Raw genomic sequence first — 13,790 nt, forward strand, 5'->3', positions numbered from 1 at the left:
ACTTCAATGTGTCAGCGGCACAGGACATGCTGCTCACCCCAGACCAGGCCCTAATCCCTGACACTCGGAAGAGAAAGCGATATAGAGGCTGACGTACAGGTACCCTGATGAAGCTACGGTGGAGAGTAAATGATCCGCTTCTACTCTCTGTTCTATTCTTCAATCACTGGAGAACAAACCAAACAAACTCTGTTTGAGAATATCCTATCAACGGGATCTAAAGAACTGTAATTACCTACTGTTTCTCTGAAACTTGGCTGAACAAGGAAATGGATAATATTCCAGCTGGTTTTTCTATGAATCGGCAGAACAGAACGGCAGCGTCGGGTAAGCTCAACGGGAGTGGTGTTTGTATCTTTGTTAACAACAGCTGGTGTGCAATCTCTAATGTTAAGGAAGTCTCAAGGTTCTTCTTGCCGAAGTTAGTATGGTTTATCATGAGGCATTCTATTTACCAAGAGTTATATATCATTTTCGTATCTGTCGATTTACCACCACAAACCGATGCTATCACTAAGACCGCACTGAAAGAGCTGAATAGGGCCATTAGCAAACAAGAAAATGCTCATCCAAAAAGTGAATAAAAATTTAAAAAATTTAAAAATAATTTTGCACGCCCAATTTCAGTTTTTGATTTGTTAAAAAAGTTTGAAATATCCAATAAATGTCGTTCCACATCATGATTGTGTCCCACTTGTTGTTGATTCTTCACAAAAAAATACAGTTTTATATCTTTATGTTTGAAGCCTGAAATGTGGCAAAAGGTCGCAAAGTTCAAGGGGGCCAAATACTTTCGCAAGGCACTGTATATCTCACTGGGCACCCCCAAAGCCAATTCCTCCTTTGGTCGTATTTCCTTCCAGTTCTCTGCTGCCCATGACTGGAACGAACTGCAAAAATCTCTGAAACTGGAGACTCACACCTCCCTCACTAGCTTTAAGCACCAGCTGTCAGAGCAGCTCACAGATCACTGCACCTGTACATAGCCCATCTGTACACAGCCCACCTATCTACCTACCTCATCCCCATACTGTATTTATTTATCTATCTTGCTCCTTTGCACCCCAGTATCTCTACTTGCACATTCATCTTCTGCCGATCTACCATTCCAGTGTTTAATTGCTATATTGTAATTACTTCGCCACCATGGCCTATTTATTTCCTTAACTTACCTCATTTGCACTCACTGTATATAGACTTTTTGTTTTCTTTTGTTCTATTGTATTATTGACTGTATGTTCTGTTTATTCCATGTGTAACTCTGTGTTGTTGAATGTGTCGAATTACTATGCTTTATCTTGGCCAGGTCACAGTTGTAAATGAGAAATTGTTCTCAACTAGCCTACCTGGTTAAAAAAAATGTTTAAAGGATGTCAATAGCGCTAACTGGCTTGTTGCTAGATAGCTAGCTAACAGTCCTTTGTGGCTACCAACAAAGAATTAACATCTACTTTGGATAACATTGGTTTTAGGTCATTTCTGCCAGTTATACTATCTGGCTAGCTACATTATTATGATTCACATATAGCCAGCTGGTAGTTATGAAGTAAAACGTTTGCTTTGTGTATATCTTCTTTTGGATTTATTGCCATTGTCCTGGCTAGAAGAAGGAAGGTTTAGTGAATAGGTAAGTCCATAGTAAGTCAATATGGCTAACTGGCTAGCTAGCTAGCCAAAACGAATTGACATATACCTTGCATATCATTAGTTTTAGGTAATTTTTGCCTGTTTAACTAGCTTGCTGGCAAGATAGATTACGATGATAATTCTGAAATAAAACATTTTCTTTGTGTATGTTTCATCTCTATTGTTGCCATTGTCCTGGATGGAATCAGGTTCAGAGAATGGGGAGATGCAGCGCGAGGTAATACGTAGGGGGAGTGCTTCTCAATTGAAATGATTTATGCGTTCTCCACACTCTCATCCTCACAAGAACGTATTCAAGAGAACGGCCTCAGAAAATGCACTTGAGTATGTAGAGTACAGTAGTGTGCATTTTGGAAACACCCATATACTTTTCTCTCTGCTACCGCATGGCAAGGGGCACCTATGCACCAAGTCTGGAACCAACAGGACCCTGAACAGCTTCTACCCCCAAGCCATAAGACTGCTAAATAGTTAGTTAAATAGTTAACCAAACTACCTGGACACTCTGCATTGACACTTTTTTCACCAACTTTTTTGACTCATCACATACGCTGCTACTGTTTACTGTCTGTCACTTTATTCCCAATTATTTAAAAAACATACACAAATGTAAATGTACTGTGTGTGTGGTTGTGTGAATTTGTACATCTCGTGATTGTGTGTGTGTGTGTGTGTATGCATCTCGGTGTGGTGTTTGCGCCATGGTTTGTGTGTATGTGCATGCATGTATGCGTGTTTGTGTGTGTGAGGGGGTGCCTTCCATGACCTCACCCTGTCAGGCGGAAAGGGGCGTTGAGTGTTCATTACCGGCCCAGGCGTTTTCACCAAACAGAACAGAAACACACACACATACATACAGTACCGGGCATCATCACCAAACAGAAAGACACGAGGTGTTGCAGTGCAGAACTACTTTCCACTGGTCGTGCCAAACAGTCAAATAGAAGAGAACAGAGGACCCTTATTCCTCCTGTTACGCCTGGCCCTGGGCCTGCTCCTCATTATGTAATGAAACAGCAGGCTATTTCCCTGTCCTGAGGGGTGCTTAACACGACCACACCCAACTGTGGCCACACCCAAACAACAGCCAACCATGAACACACCTAAAGAGTCAAACGATAACCATGACCAAACACTTAAACACTAAGAACACCATGACCAGACCTAAACAACCAACCAGGACCACATCTAAACAGTCAACACCTATTGGCTGGATTATAACCAGACTAGACCAAATCAAATCAAAGTGTATTTGTCAGGTGCACCGAATACAACAGGTGTAGGTAGACCTTACAGTGAAATGCTTCCTTACAGGCTCTGACCAATAATGCGGAGAAAATAAAATAAAAATGTGTGTGTGTGTGTGTGTGAGTCAGCGGTCAGTCAGGCTTATTGAGGTAGTATGTACATGTGGGTATGGTTAAAGTGACTATGCATATATGATGAACAGAGAGTAGCAGTAGCATAAAAAGAGGGGATGGCGGGTGGTGGGACACAATGCAGATAGCCCGGTTAGCCAATGTGCGGGAGCACTGGTTGGTCAGGCCAATTGAGGTAGTATGTACATGAATGTATAGTTAAAGTGGCTATGTATATAAGATAAACAGAGAGTAGCAGCGTATAAGAGGGTTTGGGGGGGCACACAATGCAAATAGCCCGGGTAACCATTTGGTTACATGTTCAGTAGTCTTATGGCTTTGGGGTAAAAACTGTTGAGAAGCCTTTTTTTCCTAGACTTGGCACTCCGGTACCGCTTACCAGGCCTTCCTCTGACACCGCCTGATGTAGAGGTCCTGGATGGCAGGCAGCTTTGCCCCAGTGATGTACTGGGCCATACGCACTACCCTCTGAAGTGCCTTGCGATCGGAGGCCGAGCAATTGCCGTACCAGGCAGTGATGCAACCGGTCAGGATGCTCTTGATGTTGCAGCTGTAGAACCTTTTCAGGATCTCAGGACCCATGCCAAATCTTTTTATTTTCCTGAAGGGGAATAGGCTTTGTCGTGCCCTCTTCACGACTATCCTGGTGTGTTTGGACCATTCTAGTTTGTTGTTGATGTGGACACCGAGGAATTTGAAGCTCTCAACCTGCTCCACTACAGCCCCGTCGATGAGAATGGGGACGTGCTCGGTGCTCCTTTTCCTGTAGTCCACAATCATCTCCTTAGTCTTGGTTACGTTGAGGGATAGGTTGTTATTCTGGCACCACCCGGCCAGGTCTCTAACCTCCTCCCTATAGGCTATCTCGTCGTTGTCGGTGATCAGGCCTTCCACTGTTGTGTCGTCAGCAAACTTAATGATGGAGTTGGAGTCGTGCCTGGCCATGCAGTCGTGGGTGAAAAGGGAGTACAGGAGGGGACTGAGCACGCACCCCTGGGGAGTTCCAATGTTGAGGATCAGCGTGGCAGATGTGTTGCTACCTACCCTCACCACCTGGGGGCGGCCCGTCATGAAGTCCAGGATCCAGTTGCAGAGGGAGGTGTTTAGTCCCAGGTTCCTTAGCTTAGCGATGAGCTTTGAGGGTACTATGGTGTTGAACGCTGAACTGTAGTCAATGAATAGCATTCTCACATAGGTGTTCCTTTTGTCCAGGTGGGAAAGGGCAGTGTGGAGTGCAATAGAGATGGCATCAGCTGTGGATCTGTTTGGGCGGTATGCAAATTGGAGTGGGTCTAGGGTTTCTGGGATAATGGTGTTGATGTGAGCCATTACCAGCCGTTCAAAGCACTTCATGGCTACGGATGTGAGCGCCACGGGTCTGTAGTCATTTAGGCAGGTTGCCTTTATGTTCTTGGGCACAGGGACTATGGTGGTCTGCTTGAAGCATGTTGGTATTACAGACTCAATCAGGGACATGTTGAAAATGCCAGTTTCTCAGCACATGCCCGGAGCACACGTCCTGGTAATCCGTCTGGCCCCGCAGCCTTGTGAATGTTGACCTGTTTAAAGGTCTTACTCACGTCAGCTATGGAGAGCGTGATCACACAGTCATCCGGGGCAGCTGATGGGCTCATGCATGCCTCAGTGTTGCTTGCCTCGAAGCGAGCATAGAAGTGATTTAGCTCATCTGGTAGGCTTGTGTCACTGGGCAGCTCGCGGTTGTGCTTCCCTTTGTAGTCTGTAATAGTTTGCAAGCCCTGCCACATCTGACGGGCGTCAGAGCCGGTGTAGTATGATTCAATCTTAGCCCTGTATTGATGCTTTGCCTGTTTGATGGTTCGTCGCAGGGCATAGCGGGATTTCTTGTCAGCTTCCGGGTTAGAGTCCCGCACCTTGAAAGCGGCAGCTCTACCCTTTAGCTCAGTGCTAATGTTGCCTTTAATCCATGGCTTCTGGTTGGGGTATGTACGTACAGTCACTGTGGGGACGACGTCCTCAATGCACTCATGGATAAAGCCAGTGACTGATGTGGTGTATTCCTCAATGTCATCGGAAGAATCCCGGAACATGTTCCAGTCTGTGATAGCAAAACAGTCCTGTAGTTTAGCATCTGCTTCATCTGACCATTTTTTTATAGACCGAGTCACTGGTCCTTCCTGCTTTAATTTTTGCTTGTAAGCAAGAATCAGGAGGATAGCGTTGTAGTCGGATTTACCAAATGCAGGGCGAGGGAGAGCTCTGTACGCATCTCTGTGTGTGGAGTACAGGTGATCTAGAATTTTTCCCCCTCTGGTTGCACATCTAATATGTTGATAGAGATTTGGTAGAACTGATTTAAGTTTCCCTGCATTAAAGTCTCCGGCCACTAGGAGCGCCGCCTCTGGGTGAGTGGTTTCCTGTTTGCTTATTTCCTTATACAGCTGGCTCAGTGCAGTCTTAGTACCGGCATCTGTCTGTTGTGGTAAATAAACAGCCATGAAAAGTATAGCTGAGAACTCTCTAGGCAAGTAGTGTGGCCTGCAATTTATCATAATATACTCTACTTCAAGCGAGCAAAATGTATAGATTTCATGCACCAGCTGTTGTTAGTAGACTGAAGGAGAACCACAACCATAGGCAGCATCCATTGGCCAAAGGCTACATCATGGAATGACACAATTCAGTGGCACATTCACAAATCGCTCTGAATAATCCACTACAATATAGTCTACTTATTCTAACTACTAAAACAAGGCATGAGGGGTCCCATTTCAAACATACCACTATCAACCTAAGTGCGCTGTACATTATTTTGTGTGTCTGCGTAGTTAATATATAATAATATATAATATATATATAATATATATAATATATATATAATATATATAATATAATAATATATATGCCATTTAGCAGACGCTTTTATCCAAAGCGACTTACAGTCATGTGTGCATACATTCTACGTGTGCATACATTCTACAGTTATGCTGTAGGTGTGCTCACCTATCTGTCCAGGCAGGTGTTTTCCTCTGAAGAGCAGGCAGACTGTAGCGTTGAAACAGTTGAGGTGCTGTGGTCCCTCGTGACACTGAGGAACAGAGATGTTGATGGAGACAGGTAGGTAGATGGACACGTCCACAGTGATCACCGGTCGGGACCTAGAGACAAAACACAACGTGGTGTCAATGGACCTACAACCAATACAATACAACATGGTGTCAATACAACATGGTGTCAATGGACCTACAACTATTAAAATACAACATGGTGTCAATGGACCCACACCTATTAAAATACAACATGGTGTCAATGGACCTACAACCAGTACAATACAACATGGTGTCAATGGACCCACACCTATTAAAATACAACATGGTGTCAATGGACCTACAACCAGTACAATACAACATGGTGTCAATGGACCTACACCTATTAAAATACAACATGGTGTCAATGGACCTACAACTATTAAAATACAGCATGGTGTCAATGGACCCACACCTATTAAAATACAACATGGTGTCAATGGACCCACACCTATTAAAATACAACATGGTGTCAATGGACCTACACCTATTAAAATACAACATGGTGTCAATGGACCCACACCTATTAAAATACAACATGGTGTCAATGGACCCACAACTATTAAAATACAGCATGGTGTCAATGGACCCACAACTATTAAAATACAGCATGGTGTCAATGGACCCACACCTATTAAAATACAACATGGTGTCAATGGACCCACACCTATTAAAATACAACATGGTGTCAATGGACCTACACCTATTAAAATACAACATGGTGTCAATGGACCCACACCTATTAAAATACAACATGGTGTCAATGGACCCACACCTATTAAAATACAACATGGTGTCAATGGACCCACACCTATTAAAATACAACATGGTGTCAATGGACCCACACCTATTAAAATACAACATGGTGTCAATGGACCCACACCTATTAAAATACAACATGGTGTCAATGGACCTACACCTATTAAAATACAACATGGTGTCAATGGACCCACACAACCTATTAAAATACAACATGGTGTCAATGGACCCACACCTATTAAAATACAACATGGTGTCAATGGACCCACACCTATTTAAATACAACATGGTGTCAATGGACCCACACCTATTAAAATACAACATGGTGTCAATGGACCTACAACTATTAAAATACAACATGGTGTCAATGGACCTACAACTATTAAAATACAACATGGTGTCAATGGACCTACAACTATTAAAATACAACATGGTGTCAATGGACCTACAACTATTAAAATACAGCATGGTGTCAATGGACCTACAACCATTGACCATTGACCTGCAACATGTTGAACATGGCACTGCAGTGGACACAGCATGGCATTAATGTCTTTCTGTGATGAAAAACATACTCTGTTCCACTGTTTGTGTGTATACTGATCTTTTCCAATATCCACAGAACCATAGGTTAACTCTTAGAATAAAACCATGTATTGTGCACACATTCAAAGTGGTATGCTGGTATGGACAGTGAAACAAAGCCACTATTCAAGTAACACCAAAATATATTACATTCCAACTTCAACAATACAACCACTCACCTCAATAACACCACACTATCAGCCATAAAAGCACCAATGGTAATGTCTGTAATGAAAGAACAACCAATGAGCGAAACCTAAGTTAGTGCAGATTTATCCTTCTTTGAATATATGGCACAATACACAAAGTTTATCATTAAAAGGGGGCTGAACTTACTGATTTGACCGTTATTTTAGTTTGCTTATTAATATATGCAGCAACCAATCCGGGGCCAGTTAGGGACTGTCAATACATTACACAATGTTAATGGGACAATATTTCCATGTTACATGCCTTTTAGTTGTCTCATTAAATGATTGCAATATTTGTATATTAATTTCTACAATTTATAGTTGGTTTGAGATTTTTAAGTCATTGAAATGTTTAGCTACTGACAATTGTAAATATTGTCCCATGTAAATTGTGTAATTTATGATGGTCCCTAACTAGCCCGATAGGGATATCGAATGTCAAACCAAATTGTTCACGGGCATTACGATAGGGTTGTGTGCAGCTGCGCTCCAAATTGATGATTACTTGGGTGCTGCTAGCTGTGGGCAGGCTTGAAATAAACCCAAACCAAGGAAACCTACTACACAGTACTCATTCCGTGATCCACCATTTTTTCCTAATTATCTTGCACATCTCAGTTTTGAATGAGACTGACTATGAGCAAATGTATTCTATTTACACATTGTAGTCAATTTTGACACTAGAATAAATTATTCTGACTAATATCGATGCCACATGGGCTGTTTTCAACCAATTAAGTTTATTGCCTTCAGTTGCACTTTAACAATGGAGTCCTCATACTTGTTGTTTACTGTTCTAGTTCCGAATGTCCCCTGTTGATGTGGAATGCAGTAAACAACATGCCTCAGCATCACGAGTCTGACCGACTGACCAGGGACCACTCGGAGTCAGACAGACGGTAGTCTAACTGAGTGACCAGGGACCACTCAGAGTCAGACAGACAGGAATCTAGCCGAATGACCAGGGACCACTCAGTCAGACAGACGGTAGTCTAACTGACTGACCAGGGACCACTCAGAGTCAGACAGACAGGAATCTAGCCGAATGACCAGGGACCACTCAGTCAGACAGACGGTAGTCTAACTGACTGACCAGGGACCACTCAGAGTCAGACAGACGGTAGTCTAACTGACTGACCAGTGACCACTCAGTCAGACAGACGGTAGTCTAACTGACTGACCAGGGACCACTCAGTCAGACAGACGGTAGTCTAACTGACTGACCAGGGACCACTCAGAGTCAGACAGACGGTAGTCTAACTGACTGACCAGGGACCACTCAGAGTCAGACAGACGGTAGTCTAACTGACTGACCAGGGACCACTCAGAGTCAGACAGACGGTAGTCTAACTGACTGACCAGGGACCACTCAGTCAGACAGACGGTAGTCTAACTGACTGACCAGGGACCACTCAGACCACTCAGTCAGTCAGACAGACGGTAGTCTAACTGACTGACCAGGGACCACTCAGAGTCAGACAGACGGTAGTCTAACTGACTGACCAGGGACCACTCAGAGTCAGACAGACGGTAGTCTAACTGACTGACCAGGGACCACTCAGAGTCAGACAGACGGTAGTCTAACTGACTGACCAGGGACCACTCAGAGTCAGACAGACGGTAGTCTAACTGACTGACCAGGGACCACTCAGAGTCAGACAGACGGTAGTCTAACTGACTGACCAGGGACCACTCAGAGTCAGACAGACGGTAGTCTAACTGACTGACCAGGGACCACTCAGAGTCAGACAGACGGTAGTCTAACTGACTGACCAGGGACCACTCAGTCAGACACGGGTCTAACTGACTGACCAGGGACCACTCAGTCAGACAGACGGTAGTCTAACTGACTGACCAGGGACCACTCAGAGTCAGACAGACGGTAGTCTAACTGACTGACCAGGGACCACTCAGAGTCAGACAGACGGTAGTCTAACTGACTGACCAGGGACCACTCAGTCAGACAGACGGTAGTCTAACTGACTGACCAGGGACCACTCAGAGTCAGACAGACGGTAGTCTAACTGACTGACCAGGGACCACTCAGAGTCAGACAGACGGAGTCTAACTGACTGACCAGGGACCACTCAGTCAGACAGACGGTAGTCTAACTGACTGACCAGGGACCACTCAGAGTCAGACAGACGGTAGTCTAACTGACTGACCAGGGACCACTCAGAGTCAGACAGACGGTAGTCTAACTGACTGACCAGGGACCACTCAGAGTCAGACAGACGGTAGTCTAACTGACTGACCAGGGACCACTCAGAGTCAGACAGACGGTAGTCTAACTGACTGACCAGGGACCACTCAGAGTCAGACAGACGGTAGTCTAACTGACTGACCAGGGACCACTCAGTCAGACAGACGGTAGTCTAACTGACTGACCAGGGACCACTCAGTCAGACAGACGGTAGTCTAACTGACTGACCAGGGACCACTCAGTCAGACAGACGGTAGTCTAACTGACTGACCAGGGACCACTCAGTGTCAGACAGAGAGGTGAACAAGTGGGAGAAGGTGTGAATAACACCACATTCGAATCAGCAGACGTTCTTTACTTTGTCTGCTGATTTGATCCGAGCTCGTTTGATTTATTTGTTTAACCTAAATCTCACCAGGTAGGATATTGAGAACACATTCTCTTTTAAAATAACGACATGAAGTTGAGCTGTAGGCTCCAAGTGTTTCATTAACCCTGAACCTAGTAGAACTGTAGGCCCTACGTACATCATTAACCCTGAACCTAGTGTTGGCTAGTGGAGCTGTAGGCCCTATGTACATCATTAACCCTGAAACTAGTGTTGGCTAGTGGAGCTATAGGCCCTATGTACATCATTAACCCTGAAACTAGTGTTGGCTAGTGGAGCTATAGGCCCTACGTACATCATTAACCCTGAACCTAGTAGAGCTGTAGGCCCTACGTACATCATTAACCCTGAACCTAGTGTTGGCTAGTGGAGCTGTAGGCGCTACTTACATCATTAACCCTGAAACTAGTGTTGGCTAGTGGAGCTATAGGCCCTACGTACATCATTAACCCTGAACCTAGTAGAGCTGTAGGCCCTAGGTACATCATTAACCCTGAAACTAGTGTTGGCTAGTGGAGCTATAGGCCCTACGTACATCATTAACCCTGAACCTAGTAGAGCTGTAGGCCCTACGTACATCATTAACCCTGAACCTAGTAGAGCTGTAGGCCCTATGTACATCATTAACCCTGAACTTAGTAGAACTGTAGGCCCTACGTACATCATTAACCCTGAACCTAGTGTTGGCTAGTGGAGCTGTAGGCGCTACGTACATCATTAACCCTGAAACTAGTAGAGCTGTAGGCCCTACGTACATCATTAACCCTGAACCTAGTGTTGGCTAGTGGAGCTGTAGGCGCTACATACATAATTAACTCTGAAACTAGTGTTGGCTAGTGGAGCTATAGGCCCTACGTACATCATTAACCCTGAACCTAGTAGAGCTGTAGGCCCTACGTACATCATTAACCCTGAACCTAGTGTTGGCTAGTGGAGCTGTAGGCCCTATGTACATAATTAACCCTGAAACTAGTGTTGGCTAGTGGAGCTATAGGCCCTATGTACATCATTAACCCTGAACCTAGTGTTGGCTAGTGGAGCTGTAGGCCCTATGTACATAATTAACCCTGAAACTAGTGTTGGCTAGTGGAGCTATAGGCCCTATGTACATCATTAACCCTGAACCTAGTGTTGGCTAGTGGAGCTGTAGGCCCCATGTACATAATTAACCCTGAAACTAGTGTTGGCTAGTGGAGCTATAGGCCCTATGTACATCATTAACCCTGAACCTAGTGTTGGCTAGTGGAGCTGTAGGCCCTATGTACATAATTAACCCTGAAACTAGTGTTGGCTAGTGGAGCTATAGGCCCTATGTACATCATTAACCCTGAACCTAGTGGAGCTGTAGGCCCTACTTACATCATTAACCCTGAACCTAGTGGAGCTGTAGGCCCTACTTACATCATTAACCCTGAACCTAGTGGAGCTGTAGGCCCTACTTACATCATTAACCCTGAACCTAGTGGAGCTATAGGCCCTACTTACATCATTAACCCTGAACCTAGTGGAGCTGTAGGCCCTACTTACATCATTAACCCTGAACCTAGTGGAGCTGTAGGCCCTACTTACATCATTAACCCTGAACCTAGTGGAGCTGTAGGCCCTACTTACATCATTAACCCTGAACCTAGTGGAGCTGTAGGCCCTACTTACATCATTAACCCTGAACCTAGTGGAGCTGTAGGCCCTACTTACATCATTAACCCTGAACCTAGTGGAGCTGTAGGCCCTACTTACATCATTAACCCTGAACCTAGTGGAGCTGTAGGCCCTACTTACATCATTAACCCTGAACCTAGTGGAGCTGTAGGCCCTACTTACATCATTAACCCTGAACCTAGTGGAGCTGTAGGCCCTACTTACATCATTAACCCTGAACCTAGTGGAGCTGTAGGCCCTACTTACATCATTAACCCTGAACCTAGTGTTGGCTAGTGGAGCTGTAGGCCCTACGTACATCATTAACCCTGAACCTAGTGGAGCTGTAGGCCCTACGTACATCATTAACCCTGAACCTAGTGGAGCTGTAGGCCCTATGTACATCATTAACCCTGAACCTAGTGGAGCTGTAGGCCCTACGTACATCATTAACCCTGAACCTAGTGTTGGCTAGTGGAGCTGTAGGCCCTAAGTACATCATTAACCCTGAACCTAGTGGAGCTGTAGGGCCCTACGCATCATTAACCCTGAACCTAGTGGAGCTGTAGGCCCTACGTACATCATTAACCCTGAACCTAGTGGAGCTGTAGGCCCTACGTACATCATTAACCCTGAACCTAGTGGAGCTGTAGGCCCTATGTACATCATTAACCCTGAACCTAGTGGAGCTGTAGGCCCTACGTACATCATTAACCCTGAACCTAGTGGAGCTGTAGGCCCTACATACATCATTAACCCTGAACCTAGTGGAGCTGTAGGCCCTACGTACATCATTAACCCTGAACCTAGTAGAGCTGTAGGCCCTACGTACATCATTAACCCTGAAACTAGTGGAGCTGTAGGCCCTACATACATCATTAACCCTGAACCTAGTGGAGCTGTAGGCCCTACATACATCATTAACCCTGAACCTAATGGAGCTGTAGGCCCTACATACATCATTAACCCTGAACCTAGTGGAGCTGTAGGCCCTACGTACATCATTAACCCTGAACCTAGTAGAGCTGTAGGCCCTACGTACATCATTAACCCTGAACCTAGTGGAGCTGTAGGCCCTACTTACATCATTAACCCTGAACCTAGTGTTGGCTAGTGGAGCTGTAGGCCCTACGTACATCATTAACCCTGAACCTAGTGTTGGCTAGTGGAGCTATAGGCCCTACGTACATCATTAACCCCGAACCTAGTGGAGCTGTAGGCCCTACATACATCATTAACCTGTTGAGTGTAGGGGGCAGTATTTGGATGTTTGGATGAAAAACGTACCCAAATGAAACTGTCTATTTCTCAGGCCCAGAATCTAGAATATGCATATAATTGTCAGATTAGAATAAACAACACTCTAACATTTCCAAAACGGTCAAAATATTGTCCGTGAGTATAACAGAACTGATATTGCAGGTGAAAACCTGAGGAAAATCCAACCTGGTAGTGCTGTTTTTCCTGAAAGCTCTCTGTTCCATTGCCTGTCATCACTCCATTTAAAGGGATATCAACCAGAATCCCTGTGGCTTCCACATGGTGTGAACAGTCTTTAGACAGGGTTTCAGGCTTTTATCTTGAAAAATGAGCGAGTAAGATCACATTGTGTCATTGGATGGCTGGGTGCCAGCAGCGTTTTGAATGCCAGGTGGATTACCAGGATCACCTGACACACCAGGTGGATTGCTTTATTGCACTTGTGATTGCATTAATTAAATATTGTAGTAATTTAATTTTAATTTGGCGCTCTGCAATTCAGCGGTTGACGAAAATGATCAAGAAGTGCATCAAGAAGTTAACTTCTGAACCTAGTGTTGGCTAGTAGAGCTGTAGCCCCTACTTACATCATTGACCCTGAACCTAGTGTTGGCTACGTTGTATCATCTGTTTTGCACTGTACAAAGGAAAAACCTGCACTCACTGAAATATTAT

General features: G+C 44.7%; 1 protein-coding gene across 1 annotated transcript in view; it reads right to left on the bottom strand.

Annotated features, from left to right (window-relative positions):
* itga9 (integrin, alpha 9) overlaps window positions 1-13,790 on the bottom strand; it is a 150,185-nt gene that overhangs the window by 78,084 nt on the left and 58,311 nt on the right. Inside the window, exons 13-14 of the mRNA XM_046357366.1 lie at window positions 7,615-7,660; window positions 6,009-6,163 (exon numbers count right to left, since the gene is read on the bottom strand). Of these exons, the coding sequence (XP_046213322.1) occupies window positions 6,009-6,163; window positions 7,615-7,660 (201 nt within the window). The remainder of the gene's footprint in view (window positions 1-6,008; window positions 6,164-7,614; window positions 7,661-13,790) is intronic.

The sequence above is a fragment of the Oncorhynchus gorbuscha genome, linkage group LG07 (assembly GCF_021184085.1).
Source record: "Oncorhynchus gorbuscha isolate QuinsamMale2020 ecotype Even-year linkage group LG07, OgorEven_v1.0, whole genome shotgun sequence".
NCBI classification, from domain to species: domain Eukaryota; kingdom Metazoa; phylum Chordata; class Actinopteri; order Salmoniformes; family Salmonidae; genus Oncorhynchus; species Oncorhynchus gorbuscha.